The following is a 19067-nucleotide window of genomic DNA, read 5'->3' as shown; positions in this document are numbered from 1 at the left end:
GAAGTGACAGCGTAGGAGAAGTGACAGCGTGGGGGAAGTAACAGCGTGGGAGAAGTGCCGGGGCAGGAGAAGTGATGGGGCAGGAGAAGTGATGGGGCAGGAGAAGTGATGGGGCAGGAGAAGTGATGGGGCAGAAGAAGTGATGGGGCAGGAGAAGTGATGGGGCAGGAGAAGTGATGGGGCAGGAGAGGTGACGGGGCAGGAGAAGTGACGGGGCAGGAGAAGTGACGGGGCAGGAGAGGTGACGGGGCAGGAGAGGTGACGGGGCAGGAGAGGTGACGGGGCAGGAGAGGCGACAGGACAGGAGGAGTGATGGGGCAGGAGCAGTGAACGGATAGGGGCAGTGAACGGGGCAGGAGAAGCTATGGGGCAGGAGAAGTTATGGGACAGGAGAAGTGATCGGGAAGGAGCGGTGAACGGGCTGGAGCGGTGAACGGGCTGGAGCAGTGAACGGGGCAGGAGCAGTGACGGGGCAGGAGCAGTGACGGGGCAGGAGCAGTGACGGGGCAGGAGCAGTGACGGGGCAGGAGCAGTGACGGGGCAGGAGCAGTGACGGGGCAGGAGCAGTGACGGGGCAGGAGCAGTGACGGGGCAGGAGCAGTGACGGGGCAGGAGCAGTGACTGGGCAGGAGCAGTGACGGGGCAGGAGCAGTGACGGGGCAGGAGCAGTGATGGGGCAGGAGCAGTGACGGGGCAGGAGAGGCAACAGGAATGAAGAGATGAGTGGGCAGGACTGGTGACCGGGCAGGAGTGGTGCCTGGGCAAGAGTAATGCCGGGGCAGGAGTAATGACGGGGCAGGAGTAATGACGGGGAAGGAGAAGCGAACAGGGCAGGAGAAGTGAACAGGGCAGGCGAAGTGAACAGGGCAGGCGAAGTGAACAGGGCAGGCGAAGGGAGGGGCCAGGAGAATTGACGAGGCAGAAGCGTTGATTGTGCATGAGCAGGAGTACTGACTGGACAGGAGCAGTAAAAGGGCAGGAGCAGTGAAAGGGAAGGAGTAGTGACAGGGCAGGAAAAGCAATGGGGCTGGAGAAGTGACTGGGTAAGAGAAGTGATGGGGAAGGAGAAATGACGGGGCAGGAGAAGTGACGGGGCAGGAGAAGTGACGGGGCAGGAGAAGTAATTAGGCATGAGCAGGAGCGGTGAATGGGTAGGAGTAGATAACAGGCAGGAGTAGATAACGGGCAGGAGTAGTGAACGGGCAGGAGTAGTGAACGGGCAGGAGGAGTGAACGGGCAGGAGGAGTGAACGGGCAGGAGGAGTGAACGGGCAGGAGGAGTGAACAGGCAGGAGGAGTGAACAGGCAGGAGGAGTGAACGGGCAGGAGGAGTGAACGGGCAGGAGGAGTGAACGGGCAGGAGGAGTGAACGGGAAGGAGCAGTGACGGGGCAGGGGAAATGACAGGGAAGGAGTGGTGATGGGGTAGGAGAAGTGACCGGGCAGGAGAAAGTGACAAGGCAGGAGAAGTGACTTGTACTTATGTTCATTGCCTATTTATTTATATACTATTGCATGACATCCACTTATGTGTCTGCAAAGCATACCTGTTGCCCTGAATTGTTGTCCTGAACTTTGACCCCTTGTCCTGAACTTTTACACTCACCATCCTGAATTTGCCGCCATGCCAGTTGGCCACCCTACTCTGCAGTGCCCACGACTTCCTCCCCCTTCCCTTCTATCTAGGGGCCTGCAAAGCAACACTGAAAGGGCCATCAGACAACTGTGAATTAACTGGTGACACAACAGAGCAGAGCAGATTGTTGACAATGCAATATCGGCCCTTGATTAGCAGAGGATTCCAGAACAAGGAGTGTAAAATCCTCTGTGTGGAGGATGCTGTAGTACAGGGAGGCACACAAACTAGTTTATTTTAACAAACTGACTATACTGAACGAGGTACCTGTGCACCCTAAACTGGAAACCCAGTGATCCATTACGTTTATATCTAATAAGCATACATATCTGCAGTATTGCATTGAAAAAGGTAACTATGCCGGACTGGCCGTTCCAGGCATCAGGGGTTTCCCAGGGTGACTGGAAGGGTAGGGGCCAGTTTAGTTTGGGGGGGTCCGGTTTTGTACAAGTGCAAGAGTTTTAAAAACACTGCAAAGTTCTTTATGTATTCAGTAGGTTTCGGTCAACAGTACAAGTGCCAAGATAACTTTGGTGATCAATGTCTCTGCTGGAGAGAGATGGGAGCATGTTTTGTCTATCGGCTGTTTTACTCACCTAAGGTAGCGCAGAGAGGTAATATGCCTGCTGGAAAGAACGTGTACCATGCATATCAAAGAGCAATATTTTATGTGCATAGTTCAGTGGGTACTGCTTTGTGTTCACTTCACGAATGAAAAGACGCTTGAATACATATGGCCTGGCAGTTCGGGCTGGACTGTTCCCATTGGGCGCAGGATCAAGACTGATTTGCATATGCCTCGGTCCAAACTAGAATGGCATGATGAGCAAAAAAACGATGGGTTTAGGCCCAGATCTCTGTACTGGGGCGAATGTATAACATTGTTCTGCATTCTGTCCACCAGTTCTTTTTGCTATATTATGACTGAGCAGCTAGTTGGCTGACATGAATATGAAGGAGCCTTTGTGGGTTTCCGTGAGTCTAGACTCTCCTGAAGAGTCCCTTTCTCTTCCGAGCCCTGCTTAACACATGTATACAGGAGGAGCCCTGTATTCATGTCCTCAATGATTGAGACAAAAAATACTCATGGATTTCTGAACAATGAGAGTAAAAGCATTAAGGTAAGATGTTGTTCCTGCTTATATTTTGCACGCTTTACATAAACCTGTATTCCCCATGAGTGTTTGCTTTTTCCTGAATTAAACCTCAAATCAACATGTTTATCCATTGTTTGAATTAAATAACGTTATAAGCTGTAACTGGTCAGTGAAATGCTAAACGTACTAAAAATGGTATGTTTTGCTATTTCTGGCCACACCTCTGACTCCGCCCACTGATCCAATCTTTGGTTATTCCCGCCCCCTGATTCTCCACCCACAGTTCCCCTACTTTTTTCCCCACTTCGACCACTGGCTGTATAAGACAAATAAGCATCAACTATGGCTTTGTTGTATACAATATTGAAAATGCTGGAGTTCTGAAATGATGAGGCTGTGAAAGAACTATAACTAGTCTCTTTGACGTTACATCAAAGGCAGCGAAAGGGTGGTACCGCTGCAGAGTTAGGATTTTTTTTTTCATCCTGATGAGGGCAAAATAAGAGAGCCCAATAGCGACCCGGCTCAACACCTGCTTTTTAGAATAGCCGGTGCTGAGCACCGGCAGGACCCGGCCCAAGTAAACCCCTGGTTTGGTCCTCATAATTGCGGTTCTGTGCGAAATGCCTGGCTTCTAAGCTCGGTCGTCAGTTGCAAATCCTATGATTATTTCCTAGCTCTGCCCATCAATACACTCCGAAGCACTGAACAGTCAGAAAATGGTATCACTGCACTTAGCCTGGTTGCTCCATTAAGCATTTCCAGGCAATTTCTGAGAATTGATGTGGTTCGGCCAAGGTGGATCATGCGAACGACTGTATCGTTAGTCACTTTATGATCTGGCAGGCAGTCATGGTGAAGGACTTTTCAATTCAATTCAATTGATTTATATAGCGCGCTACATACCCAGAGGGTCTCAAGGCGCTTGAAGAAGGGTGGGGAATTACATGTCGAAAATCCAGGTTTTAAGTGGCTTTCTGAATGCTAGATGGTTCTGAGTGAGGCGAAGGTGAATGGGAAGTGAGTTCCAGGTTTTAGCCACCAGGTAGGAGAAGGATCTTCCTCTGTCGTTTATTGAGTTTCAGGAAGCTCCATTGTAGCAGGTGGTGGGTATCTGTAAAAAGTTCTTGGTTTTTACCACAGGTGGCTGTATGTCAGAATTCACTTCTCTCCTGGTTCTGCAATGTGCATGTGAGGAGACAGTAGGAATGCATGTGATTTAAAAAAAAAAATATGTATAGGGTACATATGTTATGAAAGACGTAATGTCCCAAAATTAAACAATATTAGCTCAAGCTGAAGTGTAATAAGAAACTCAAGAAATTTGTGAGATGTAAAATGTTTCTTCTATGTTATTAAAAAAGAAATAGGTCATACATCCTGCATTAATAGTCTGTGTGTTGTCAGGTAGGAGTAATGTTTGGAATAAAATAATCTTCCCTAGGCCTTGAAAGTACTTTAGGCACAAAATGAGTGTGGTCTTTTTTTCAAACACATGTTAGGAGACAGAAAACAAATCAGCGTCTGCTTTACCGCTGGATGCCCTCGGTACGACTATCTTTGTTGGAGCCCCCCCATGAAAGGCCCTCCTTCCTCTGCAGATTCTCTCAATACCATCCTCGAACAGTGCCCTTCAACTCTTGATTGCCACTCTCACATATGTATTTATTTTATAGTGCTACTTATAGCAGTATAGGGTATCAGAGCGCTTTCCATCACACACACCCACACATACACACACTTTACACAGAGAAAAGGAATCATACTTATGTAAATCAGTGTATAGGAAATATTACGCGAGACAAAGAAGACTACAAGGAGTAGCAGACACATGTCATCCATATTGGTAGGAATTATATTTTAAGAGAATTTGGGCTGGAGAAGCAGAACACAGTGGTTGGGGTTGGCTTTACTAATATGAATTTATTTTGAATCCCTTTTAGCAACATTAGGATAATGAAAGACTAGGAAAACAACATGACATTCCAACCTATAGTCTGCATGCAGCTCAACCATGACAGTTCATGATTCCTGTGCAAGATTAGGCCAGTTACTTAGGAACTACAAGTAACAAAAGGATATGTGACAAAAGCAGTGACCCAGTGAGCTATCTACATAATATACAATTCTGTGATCTGAATGGCACATGTGTTTTGCAGCAGGCATATTAACCCTCTGTGCTACTTTGTGATGGGTCAAATCTGCTACTAGACAAAACTCCGGTCTCACTCCAGCAAGAACATTAATCACAAGAGTTATGTTGAGATTTGTATTGTTACCTGAAAATGGCATGACACACAAGGAACTCTGCAGCAAGTGCTTTTACTCATGATATATTTCAAAACACAGCGCCCCCCCCCCCCCCCTCCTCCTTCTCCTCGAGCTTGGCGCCCGGTGCTGTGGCACCAGCACCAATCCTGGAAGGAATGGGTGTGGAATGAAAGAATCTCTCTTAAGGTCAGATGGTATGTGTTAGGAGACATAAGGGAATGTACAAGACTTCAATATCTTTCATGTCTAGAGCATTTATGTTAAGAAACACGGTGAGCCATATTAAAAAGAGTATTCCTATGGCAGTGATGTATAGGTTAGAGATAAAAGCAATGTGTGAAGCATGACATATTTCTTACATCTAAACACATACGTTAGAAAACAGATGGCATGCGTGGGATGCGTAATCATCATTGTTAGGTCAAGAATGAATAATATAGGAGTAAAAGAATGGACGACTGAAATAATAGTCCTTATGTGAACAATGCATTTGTTGAGGAAAAAAAGAATATATACGAATGTAATGTTTTGTATGTGCATGTCAAAACTTAGAAGATAAAAGATTTAGTCAGATATGAAATATTTTCTTATCCCGAGAACGTGTATGTTATCAAATATATAAAACACTTCCATCTCACGTTTCCTCCTATCCATAATGTATTTTTTAAGAGATTGACAAACAAGTTCGATATGAAATATTATTTCTTAAGTGTATAATGTATGCACTATGACTGAGAAGAACGTGATAATGAATCACCTGTGTACAGAAAATAAAAAAAATCAGGAAACATCATTAACAACGAAGGCATTACCACGCGTAACGTTTACAACGAGGCACTTACCACGTAAGCGTCTTTTCAACGCGTATGCCTACAACGATAGTCTTTACCTCGAAAAAAAAACCCGTAGGATTAAAAAGGGGGGTTGGGGGGGGTCCCCCCCCCCATAAAAAAACGATCCTGCCGTGCCATAGAAATCAGCGTCGAAAGAGAGGAAGGGACGTAACAACGACGTGGAAAAGATGATGAGGGGAAAATGAATTCCGTGGTAACGCATGCGTGGAAAAGGCATGCGTTGCAACGGAATTCGTGGTAACGACATATAACCAAAAAAATCTGCTTAAACAGCCGTGAAAATGTACATTAATAGTTCTCACGTTAGCGATACGCACTGTACTTATTTATAATTCCTAACTATTTAAAAACAAAGCCAAGTGAAATATATATACACGGCCTCCTCTGCACCTGCACACTTTTGTCCAAGGACCCATGTTCTTTGTGTATCCTGGTATCAGAGTTGCAGCACCAGCCACCCACCCACATCTCTCTCAGCCTCGGTCCTCCGAGCTCTGCAACTGAACACAATTGCCTCAACCTCCCGCTCAGGTTTGTGTTCCTAGTAGCACGCACTATTTGCCTCGAAGAAAGGTATACAAGATGATCTGAAACAGAGGAGTAAGTGTATTTTCTGCATGGACGTCAATCCACCAAAATGTCTGGGGTAGCGGAATTGACGTCACGTGCCCTTTGACCTTCAATTTTACTCACATACTAACACATACACACGCACTCTCTCACATAAACACACACACTCACCGCAAGCACGCACACAGCATACATTTAAAAGCATTTTTTTTACTTACTTCAGCTGCCATGGAAGGTCATATTCTAGCTAATAGTACTTCATTATTTATTACACTAACAGTGAACAATGAAACATTGTTCACTATTAGTGTAATAAAAACAATGAGGGAAAACAAAGTGTGGAGCCCCAAACGACGTCCATAAGGACAAGCTGCCACTCTGTTCCTTGAATTGGTCACCTCTGAGGCCAGGGGTTGCAGAGGCAGTCCCAGAGGTTGCAAGGAGCAAGCCAGTGGTCGCAGCTGCGACCCTTGACAATCCTCAAATGACGTCCAAGACTTGCGGTTTCTTGTAGGAGGTGAATGACTCGAGGGCCCACTACTCAATCCAGCTGGCCACTGAGCTAAATAGTCAGTGCAGTAAAGGAATCAGTACCTTTTGTTTACTGTACACAATTAAGTCTAATACCGGATGTTCGTTTACTGACTTGGAAATATCACACTGTGATGCTACGCTTTGGTTTGATTTTGCTCTTCTGTTCACTGAAGTGTCAGCAAAATTGTTTATTTTAAAAAAAAATGATTAAGAACTTTAGTCAGTGTAAGTCTGTTGCATGCCTTTATTGACACTTTCAACTGGTGTTCTGTCTTCTTGGCCTCTCCTTTTCAGGTGTTTACAGCTCCATGCTTTGCCTGGAAATCAAAGCAGAGACGGAATATCGGTGGGAAATGTCCAAGATTTGCAGGCGATTAAGTAATCTGCATCATCCACGGGCATAAACATCTACATTGCAGATTTAGGGTAGCACTAGCATTCTCTATTTGCAAAGAATATAATTATTGGAAAAAAAGGCAACACATGGGGAATATTTTTTTTTTAATAATCTGCAAGAGCGATTGGGAAATGATCACAAAGCCCTGCAGAGATATGGGCTCGTCCAGGAGGATGCTGTGCTGTAACTGAGGTCTTAAAATGGAGGCGACACCAGGAATACGTGGTGAATGCATTGAAGCTCATTGGATTAAAGTGCTGGAGGCCACATCTGGAGCATTGGGCTAAGTAAGAAAAGGTCTAGCTGTTGATTGGATCCACATCTGGTCACGACATCCCTTGTGTTGCATTCAATTCTGGAGGTCAAGCTGACAGTGTTCTGTCTGATTCTGGTGGCCACATCTAGGTTGTGATAGTTTGGGAAGCCACAACTCCCACACTATGTCCAGTTCTCCATTATACTGATTCACATCCCCAGCTATTGCTCAACAATTCACAGCAACTGCACTTGTTTATATATTTATTTACAGAGTTTTATATAGCGCTGGCTAGACCCGGAGGTATCAGAGCGCTTTACAAGAGGATCAGCAAGTTTCAAGTTACAAAATTACATCAGTTGCAGGAGCAAGTATAACATAGGAGAAAAACAGTGATGAAACATCAATAAACATAAGTTAGTTAGCACATAGTATAGCCAAGACACGTTCAATGGGGCAAGGTAGGTGGAGGGGGAAAGGTTAAAAGGAGACCTAAGGAGGGGGGTCAACTAGGGGAGAAGGTCAGTAAGGAGAACAAAAGGGAGTAGTCCAGCAGCAATGAGGATCGGAAGAGAACGGCAAAGGTGGAGGACCCAGGTCACGGGAACCAATAGCATTATCCCTAAATGGTGGGATATACCAAAATTAATACACTCGTCTGTTGCCTGATTAATGGGGTTTGCGATAAAAAAAATGGGAGAGCGAGAGCGTGCATGAGACGGAGGGAGGGGGTGGAATGGACGAACGTGCAGCTGACAGAGAGAGGCTGTGGTCTGGGTGTTTGCACGCAGTAAAGGAAAAGAAAAAATCTACCAGAAGCATGAAACTTGTATCATATATTTAGATGCAATGACGGAAACAGCAAAATACAAGTCGGGCGCCACAGTTTGTACTTGTGTGACTTTGATGTAATGATGTAAACTGCAAAATACAAGTTGTGCGCCACACTTTGTATTTATGATGTGTATCACATAATTTAAATCAAAGACGGAAACAGCAAAGTACAATTTGTGGATCAAGTCTGTGGCCTGAGTAATGGGGTTTGAGATAAAAAAGAATGTAGAATGAAGAGCGTGCATGAGAGTGAGGGGGGGGTGGAATAGAGGAACGTGCAGCTGACTGAGAGAGAGGCTGTGGTCTGCGTGTTTGCGCGCAGTAAAGGAAAAGAAATGAAATGTACTTATGATGTGACTGTGGATGGTCCGTTGTGTTTTTTGTTTCCTTTAGCTCAGATTTGCATTTCACAGCGGATGGCCGCCAACAGATAAAGCTTAACGCAAAATACAAGTAGGGCCACAGTTTGTACTTGTGTGACTTGTATCACATATTTGGATGCAATGACGACTTGTATCACCTAAAAGAATAGCACGCAAGTAATGGAGTCTGTGCTCTGAGTAATGGGTTTGGAGAGCGAAGAGCGGGCATGAGAGGGGGGGGATGGAATAGACGAACGTGCAGCTGACGGAGAGAGAGGCTGTGGTCTGCGTGTTTGCCCGCAGTAAAGGAAAAGAAATACATTTTACCAAAAGCATGAAACTTGTATCATATATTTAGATGCAATGACGGAAACAGCAAAATAAAAGTCGGGCGCCTCACTTTGTACTTGTGTGACTTGTATCACATATTTGGATGCAATGACGACTTGTATAACCTAAAAGAATACCACGCAAGTAATGGAGTCTGTGGCCTGAGTAATGGGTTTGGAGAGCGAAGAGCGTGCATGAGAGGGAGGGGGGGCGTGGAATAGACGAACGTGCAGCTGACAGAGAGAGGCTGTGGTCTGCGTGTTTGCGCGCAGTAAAGGAAAAGAAATACATTTTACCAAAAGCATGAAACTTGTATCATATATTTAGATGCAATGACGGAAACAGCAAAATACAAGTTGTGCGCCACACTTTGTACTTGTGTGACTTGTATCACATATTTGGATGCAATGACGACTTGTATCACCTAAAAGAATAGCACGCAAGTAATGGAGTCTGTGGCCTGAGTAATGGGTTTGGAGAGCGAAGAGCATGCATCTTATATCACCTAAAAGAATAGCACACAAGTAATGAGTCTGTGGCCGGAGTAATGGGTTTGGAGAGCGAAGAGCGTGCATGAGAGGGAGGGGGTGTGGAATAGACGAACGTGCAGCTGACTGAGAGAGAGGCTGTGGTCTGCGTGTGGCGCCACACTTTGTACTTATGATGTGACTTGTATCACATAAAAAAATAGGACGCAAGTAATGGAGCAAGTCTGTGGCCTGAGGGGCATAAAAAAAAACTTTGCGGCCGCAAAATGAAAGCCTTTGATGCAGCAGGGGGCGGTATCGGAACCCCTTGAAGTGAAGCTGCTGGCGGCACCACGCTGGGGAAGTAACAGATGGCTTGGATGTGAAGCTCTTGGAGGCAGGCGGCTCGGATAAAAGCTCGTGCACGAGAGTACATGCACTCGTGGAAATCCGCTTTTTTGGCGGGCTAAGTTTAACTCTTGGTTTCACCGCAATAGACTCGTCCTATTCATTCCTGCGGAATGGAATAGGCCGAGACCTAAAAAAACAAAAGGTAACTGATTCTACGGATCCACGTAGGGCTGGAAGAGTGAGGCAGCCAAGGGAACACGGAGGGAGGAGGCGGGGGGAAGAAACACAGCGGAGAGGTAAGGAAAAACAATGTCCAATGTCCGGCTGGGTAGGTGACGGCCGCGGGGGTGAAACCAAAGCAAATCTCCCCTATAGCTGCCTAAACAGCTCCACCGGGCATCAGCCATGTTGCTTGGGCTCCGCGGTCAGTATAACATATATGGTGTCTGCCTGCGGGGCATCGTCACTTTCTCAGCCACTCTTTTCCTATTGTGGTCATATTTGATCATTTTATTTCACACTTTCCCAATGCTTAAGTCTATTGTGTTTATGTATGATCTGGAGATCTTGTTATGGTTCATTGCATTAGGATTGGTGGTTCTGTTACAAATACTCAATTGCTAGTTGCTATCTTAGGGTCAGGCAGACCAGTAATAGTGATTAAGTCATTGGGAGCCTTTTTGGAGGCGATTTTGAAATCAGGCTGTTCACAAGTAAAACTTATTGAATCATGAAAAGTAAAAAAATATGCCCCTCACTTCGAGATATTTCTCTTTGCTTGTAAATATTTCTTTAGTGGACGTACAGTGACTTGCGACAGGATCCCTCCGATGTCCCTCTTGCAGATCGCGGTATACATATCAAAGTACTACGGCCCACATGCATCATTCATTTTTGGAGTCGCAAACGATGCGATTCCTTAAAATCGGCCGTTTGCGATTCCAAAAATGCTTTTTGGAAAGCATCAAGCATTTTTTGAAATCGCAACATTTTTGCGATTTCCAAAAATGTGATTGCTTTTAAGAAATCGCAAATTTGCGATTTCTCAAAAGCAATGCATGAATACTTTTGAAATTGCGAATTCGCAATTAGAGGGACACATTTACCGAGTAGTTGAACTACTCAGTAAATTTGCAAAAAGTGTTAATAACACAGAAAACCCATTTTAAAAGCATTCATGTTACGGACACACATGTCCTTAGGACATGTGTGTGTGTGCAACATGATGCGAAAAATACATTTCAAGGGTGCAGGGGGGGTTCATTTGAACCCCCCTCACCACCCTTGAAATGCAATCAGGATTTGCGATTTTGAAATTGCGAATTCGCAATTCCTATTCATTCCTATAGGCCTTTTGGCCCATAGGAATGAATGGGAATTGCGAATTCGCAATTTCAAAATCGCATTTTTTATGCGATTCGGTAGAAATAGCGATTTCTACCGAATTGCATAAATATTTAAAAAATAATCATGCATAGGCTTTTGCGATTTCTAAATTGCGAATCGCTTTTTATCGCAATTTAGAAATTGCAAAAGCCGAGATTGATGCATGTGGGCCTACGTGCTCTCAGATGTGCTCCCCCATTATAGGAGCCTCCGCTCACATAAAGAGGGGTGTTTCTCCCGCAGTGAGATGGTGCGCAGTTAGTGCCGGTGAAAATATATTCCCCGGCCAAGGCTTCGGTCTCGAGGGGGCCAGGCCGTGGGAGGGCAGCAGACTCAATTTCATGGGCCCTCCAGCCGCATTCGTACCTCGCTGATGGTGCAGACAAGTGGGTTTCCCATCAAGGAGTTCTCTCCCCCAGGGGAGTCAGCTGGCAGGACCCTGCTTCGAGAAGAGGGCGGGGTCGCTATCGGATGTTAAAGCGTCAGCCGCCAACATTGCAGTTTACTTCTCTCGGCCTTCGGGTGTTTCCTCATAATCCCCCGGGCGCCATCTTGGTTCATTGCCATGCGGGGATGTCGCAAGTCATATCTCAGCGAGGCGGGATCGCAGAGAGGCGGTTTTGCATTCTGAATGATCCACCAGTGCTCCGATTGCAGAATTGTCGAATTTGACGTGATAAGGATGCGGCGAAAACGCAGCTGTGGATGCCGGTGTGCTGGTTCATCACGGAGTTTCAGCTCCGAGCGGCCATCATGTCTGCGGCTCCATTTATCAACTTGTGGTACGCTTACCACCTCACTCCTCTAACTGCGTCTTCCAGCCATGATTTAACTTCCTCGAAACGGAGGCTGATGCCTCGCAGTGGGGCAGAAGCGTGAACAAAATGACAAGAATCCCAGCAGCAAATTTTCCTGCACCCAGTAGTTCTTATCTATAGGAGCTTTGGGTTGTGGCAAAAAGAAGACACCAATTTGCTGCGTCATGATGAGTCTACACCGAATAACTACTGCAGAATGCGCTTACTAATAACACCCTCATGGAGAACGACTAAAGAGAGGATGTCACCAGACCTATTCACCAAAGAGAAATAAATGTACCTAACAAGTCAACAATTCCATAGAAACTAAGTCCTAGGCTTTCAGGTGGAGGAGTAACATTACATGTATTTTACACACAAAACGTAAAGACTACAAGGAACATCTTTAAATCAAAAGTGAGGAAAACAAATGCAGTGAATCTATTTAATAAAGCCCGAGGCTGATATCAGGGATTACTGGTATTGACTAGACAAGTTCATCATCCAATATATTGCAAGTTTTTTTTTCTTATTAAACTTTTTATTGGAAAGTCGACTGTTGGACCCGGCCCTTTAGGCAGGTTCACCCAAGACTTTTTTGCTTTTTCCTAGCCTGTTTCTGGAACCTGGTGGTGGTGATTTTAGGCCTCTGCGCACTTTTTCACTGTGGTACAGTGTAAAGTGCTTGAGCTCTCTGTGTATGTGTGGTGAGTGACCTGCCCTCCCATAGGAATGAATGGGGAATATGTATGCCCGTGGTAGTTCCTGATGTGGGGGGAGTGCAGGGGCGAGTTTGGTATGAGAGAACTCTTGAGACTGAATGCTACGAAATGGTATATGCGGCATGATTGTGTCTAGTCTAGAAGTGCCACTTTTAGAAGTTAGCATATTTGTGTAATTTGTGCCTGGCGTGTGATTGGCTGGTGAGCCTGGTCCAGGAGTGCCTGGGCCTGCTTGTGGATTGACTGTCTGGTTTGAGGGTGACAGGGGCTGGAGAGCCCAGGAGGTTGTCCGAGTCAGCCCACGGATGAAAGGCAGCATCTGCTGCCAGAGAAGTGGGAGGAGATGGCACCTGATAGTGAAGGGCTATGCCTGCCTGACCACAATGCTGGCTCCACCCCCCCCCGCTGGGCGACTGCCACCTCTGTCCCTGATACTGACAGGACTTCCCTATAACCAGTTCTAGCTGGTTCTCACACTGCCTACACAAAGACTTCAAAGACTTTTCTGTGTATAAGAAGGGGCTGTGTCCCCTTCCAAAATGTTCTTGTTTCTGACTTGAATCTGCCAGGGGCGTGCTGCTGCTTGGGCCCAGGGGAATCCCTGGGCCCAGCCCAGCCCCTGGACCTCTGATGGACTTTCCTGGATGCCTGGAGGACTTCTGGGGGACCCCTCTGCCTTGCCTGGGCTGATTGGGGGGACTTTACTTTGCCCCTGGGGATCTCTGGGACCATTGGCAGCATGGAGAAGCTGGCTTTCCCTTCAGAGAATTTTTTCTTGCTTTTGCAGGCTTATGATATCCTAAAAGCGCCTGGAAGCACTTTGTTTGCCTCTAGCGCTTTGGAGCGCCTTATTTTGACCCTTTGCAGTATGGAGCTGCTCTCGGACCTGCTATATAGCCAGAGTTTCGATATTTTTGGAGGTCTGTGGTGCCTCCCCTCGTGAATCCGGCTCTAGCGCGGTTGTGAGGCCGAGAGGGCCGTCTTCCCGTGACCTGCGCCCTCAAAACTCATCTGCCGCCTGTTCACCACCGCTGCCCGGGGCCAAGAATACCGCCAGAAGTTGCCGTTCGTAAACGGAGGCTGCCGCGGTGAAGATCAGAGCCGCTGCGCTCCCATTGGCTGGAGGAGCCGAGCCCCCTCACCAACGCCGCAACGGGATAGGCCCGTGCGGCGCAGCGTCATTGCCGTGGTTGTGCCGTGATTGGCTGAGAAGCAGAGCGTCACTGAAAGCCTGTCCCGGGAGCCGCACTAGCATTGGCTGACTCCCGGGTGTGTCAGAGGCTCGCCCCAAACGCCGCGTCCGGATAGGTCCCTGTCCTCGGGACTGCTGGAGGAGTCTGGAGAGGAGAGGGCGGAAGATGGCACATGCCGCTGCGGGGCTCCCGTGACCAAGGGGGAGCCCCGCACCCAGAGAAGAGGCGGCTGAAGGTACCGGCGGGGCTCCGTTCCTGAAGAGGAGCCCCGCGCTGCGAGAGAAGCCTCGCCGCCAGCCCGAAGAGAAGCAGAGTCCCCAGAGAGAGCGGCCCCGGCCGGTGAGTAAAAAGGGCCGGGGGTGGGGGGGGCTCCGCAGGGGCTGCTGTTGGTGCCGGTTTAGAGGCACTGCTTCAGGGCGGTCCCGGATGGCAGCGGGCCGCCCCAACGGTGTGTAGAGCCTGAGAAGGCTCTGGGGGCATTTCTTGAAAGCCCCAAGAGGCTTCCTGGGCACAGTTGTTGTCAAGCCGTAAAGGCTCCCCGGGGGCACCATTGCTTTCGATGTGTTTGGAGAGCCCAGAGAGGCTCGTGGGCATATGTGATGGTTTAAGGAGCCCATGGGCTCCTAGGGCACAGCGGATTTTAGAGCCAGATGGCTCCAACGCCCCTAAGTTGTTTTCAGAGCCTGTGTGGCTCCGTGTGGCGCAGTTTTATGTTCAAGGGCTACTGAGAGCCCATGCCACAGATTTGACTTCTCCAGCTGCCCAGCAATTAGTGGGCAGCTGCACCGTTTAGGCGCAAGATGGAGAGCGAGTTCCTGAGAGGGACAGAGATGGCACAGAGGTGCCCGGCCAGTCACAGCTGCGCAGCACTTAGTGCCAGCTGCAGCGTTTAGGCCCTTGTGAGTGTTCCCAGGTGCCCAGCAAGTAGTGGGCACCTGCTACGTTTAGGCTTGTGCTTGGACTGGCACTGCATGGCAGCGCGCCCTGACATTTGGACACAGGGCGTCTGAGCCCCAACAAGGCCAGTTGGCCTAGGTACTGCCACAGAGGTTGGCTTATGTAAGTTTTGCGCAATTGTATGGTTATTGCACCTCTGAATGAGTTTTCTTGCATCATGTGTTATTCCTGCACCTCTGAATGTTTTTAGGCATCATGTGACTTTTGCGCTATTGTATTGTTCTGGCACCTCTGAATGTTTTTATGCATCAGGTGTCTTCCTTTTCCCTGCGCTGCACCTCTGAATGTCTTAGGCATCATGTGTCTTCTTGCGCTGCACCTCTGAATGTATTTTATTGCATCATGTGCTTTGTTCTGAACACCGCTGAATGTATTTTTATGCATCATGTGTCTTTCTTTCCTGCGCTGCACCTCTGAATGTTTTAGGCATCATGTGTCTTCTTGCGCTGCACCTCTGAATGTATTTTATTGCATCATGTGCTTTGTTCTTAACACCGCTGAATGTGTAGGTTTATGCATCATGTGTTTCTCTTTACTACTCCTCTGAATGTGTTTCATGCATCATGGGTAATGTGTCCTTCTTAGACCCCTAAACGCTGTGTGATACTTAGGTGGTTGTGCTTACACCTCTGAATGTGTTTCTCTCTATTACTCCTCTGAATGTGTTTCATGCATCATGGGTAAGGTGTTCTTGTTTATACCCCTAAATGTATTTTATTCTTAGGTGGTTGTTCTTTTTAGTACAGGTGGTCCTAGTGAGGTCCTGGTTCATGTTACCAGTGGATACTGGTTGTGATCTTTTGATTACCATTTTATTCTTTATTATTCTAAGTTCTAAAAGTGCTATTTCGGATTCTGACAGTGGCCCATGTGGCCCTGTCCTGTAAATAATCCCTTGTGAATATTGCCTGTGCCAGTTGGCACAATGTACATGTGTGATACTATCTGATGTGTTTTTACAATACAAAAGTTATTTTATAATAACCTTGTGTGGAGTTTCTTTTGTGGTGTGCCTAGTATGTTGTTGCTGTTGTGTGCTGGCGCAAATGCTTTACACATTGCCTCAGAGTTTAGCCTTACTGCTCGTGCCAAGCTACCAAGGGGTTGAGCAGGGGTTATCTTGGCGTGTGACTTCTTTGCCCTGACTAGAATGGTGGTTTCTGCCTAGCTTTGGCGTCAGCCTTAGCCAACCAGAAATAGCCAGTTCTAACATCGATAATATAACATACAGCAAATATCCTTGAATGCCATATGAAGCACGTGCAATGTACATTTGCATAAACCAAGAAACTGCTGTTATAGCGGCAACACATCTCCGGGCAAATGCAAGCAGGTACATTAATACCCCAACTCCTCCCACCCCTCCCACCTCCCCTCAAACATCCAACCAGGCGACAAGAGTACTTTAAAGCCTCTCACCGAGGCGATCCAGCTAAAACCTGTGGTGCATAGGAGTCAGTGATAAACAGGTGGCATCATTTTATAAATACCATAGCCAAGCACTTGGGTTGAAGAGTGAAACATTTCCCGGTCAGTGATAACGGAGCTTGGCCCAAACCTCTACAGGCCATGTTTACCTGGTATACCCCTACCAGAACTCTACGCTCGCCTCAGCCTGTCTGGTAGTTGTTCCCAGATACAACAAAGTTAGGACAGGGGGCAGATCTTTCAGAGTCGCAGCGGCTAAATTGTGGAACAGTCTGCCTCCTGATATCCGTCAAATCTCACAACTCCTCCCCTTCAGGAAACGCATCAAAACGTGGTTATTCCCCTAGAAAAACCCCAACTTCCCTTGCTCCTCGCCGTCTGTTCCCCTTAGTTAAGAGTATTCGCCAGCGCCAGGAAACCTGCAAGGTGTCAGCCGCGCTTTACAAATGTTTAAAATAATAAATAAAATAAAATAACACAACAAGATTATCAGTCATGGGGCAACGCCCTGCAGCATAAATCAGGATGTGCCAGCATATACGCAGTTATAGGGCTCAAGAAGTCTTTAGGGCGAGAGGCTACAGACAGCTCCTCCTCATATATTTGTAACTGGTCCCTGCAATAGGCTAGATCTGTAAGCCACATTTTTATAGTAGGGGCAGTCCTCGATCCCCCATCTCTTCGCCACCACCCGCTAGGCCATCAGAGCAGAAACCGCCACAAGTCGTCTATTGGCAGGCTTCAAACGTTTCACATACCCTAACAGGCATATTTCAGGCAAACAGGCTACATGCTCTAGCACAACTTCCGATAATATACGAGCCACTTCCGTCCAGAATGTAAAAACTTTCCCACACATCCAGGCAACATGGTAGAAATCCGCATCGTCGGTTCCACAGCGCACACACCTCGCCAACTCCCTCAGGCCGTACCTATGGAGATGCATGGGCGAATAGTATATTTGGTGCAGAAATTTAAAGTGAATTATTCTAAGGTTGCAGTTGGTCGTGAGCCGTCCCGTGAGTTGGCAACAGGCCCACCATACCTCCATCGAGATCGGACTATTTATCGCAGCCTGCCACCGTCGACGAGATTGATGGTCTTCGAACTCTTGCTCCCACTGGGAAGCATAGTAGAGATTAGTAATAAGCCCCTTACGGCTCTCCCCTGTAAGCATTGCCTGCAAAGCCCGAAGAGTTGTAGGCTCCTCAGGAAATCCCGGGCAGCATTTAGAACAGCCGGCCTGACCCTAACGTACATGAATCGAAACATAAAGGAGCGATTAACATCGTTCTGGGCCTCAACAAGGGTCTTGAAGCGGCCCTCCTTGTAGTGATTGCCCATCCGGACAACACCCTCGGCCGCAAGTTCCCTTAACGCAGCGGGCTCCCGAGCAGCCGAAATCTCAGGATGGGACGCTATGGGCAAAAGAGGGGCATATAAAAATGGGAGTTGAGCTCTAGAGGCCAGAACCCTCCATGCCCAGGATGTACACAAAGGTGGGTTAATTTCTTGCCGGGGTACATCCGAGCCGCCCAATAGAACCATAGCCTGCACCGGGATGGGAAGGACTGTGTCTGCTTCAATGACCACATGCGGATGAAAGCGCTGCGGGAAATGCCAGTAATGCGCAAAGTGCACCTGCGCACAGAGGTAGTACAGGCGGAGATCAGGAGCCTCAAAGCCACCCCAGTCAAAGGGCTGCGCCAGTAGATCCCAGCAACATCAAGATTGCTTACCTCCCCAGACAAATATAAGGAGTGCCGTCTGTAGCGTTTGGAAAAGTGCCACATTCATTTTAATTGAGATATTGATAAAAAATACAACATCTTGAGTAGGAACACCATCAATATATTGCAAGTTTACATTTATTATACACTGGTCTCCCATTTCCAGCTTAATGTCTCTATTCCCCCCCCACTGAGACACCTCTAACTGAACATTCTTTGCATGTTTCTGATGCACAGCGAGCTCTGAGGTCCTACCAAGTAAATACATAGGCAGTTCAACAGTCAAAGACATGCCTTACAACTTGTAGTTCCAATGGTTAAAAGAAAATCTGTCATTTAAACAAAAGGAAGTGATGCACTCACCATTTTTGCCAAGACATCATAAAAGATCTCTTTACCAGAAGAATCACAGATAAACAGCTCCTAAGGGGAGAAACAAAGAAAGGCTAAAGCTCAACAAGAGAACTAATACAGATGAGGGGGTGAACAGAGTGCGGGGGGAGAGAGAAAGGAATAAGAAGTCTCGAGGGACTGATAAAGTCGGACATAATGCCAGAGATTAGAAGAGAAAGGTGGCTGATAAAGCAGAGGGTGGGAAATGAGACCGAAAAGAGGGAAATGTGGGGGTACGACCGAGGTGGAAAGATGAGCAAGTGAGAGGTAAACACTTAAAAGAAATAAGATAACAATATGAAGCACTATTCGTAGGGGTGCCGGTTAGGTACGCGAGTCCCAGCACAGGAATGACTTAGGTGCATTGGCAGAGCTGTGTGGAGATCCCTGTACCAGAACTGCAATGCAAATGAAGAAGGAAGGATATGTAACAGAGATGGAAGGGGGACTGTGTGAAGGGTTCAGTGACAACAAGAATGCAGTAGGTGGGATTCAAATACATCA

General features: G+C 47.1%; 1 protein-coding gene across 1 annotated transcript in view; it reads right to left on the bottom strand.

Annotated features, from left to right (window-relative positions):
* Positions 1–19067, bottom strand: part of IFT27 (intraflagellar transport 27) — a 138109-nt gene that overhangs the window by 74631 nt on the left and 44411 nt on the right. The window contains exon 4 of the mRNA XM_086936458.1: positions 18534–18593. Within this exon, the coding sequence (XP_086792584.1) occupies positions 18534–18593 (60 nt within the window). The remainder of the gene's footprint in view (positions 1–18533; positions 18594–19067) is intronic.

This window comes from Lissotriton vulgaris, chromosome 1_1 (genome assembly GCF_964263255.1).
Source record: "Lissotriton vulgaris chromosome 1_1, aLisVul1.2, whole genome shotgun sequence".
Taxonomy (NCBI): Eukaryota; Metazoa; Chordata; class Amphibia; order Caudata; family Salamandridae; genus Lissotriton; species Lissotriton vulgaris.
Note: the sequence above shows the minus strand (reverse complement) of the source record. Positions and strands in the feature narration are given on the sequence as shown.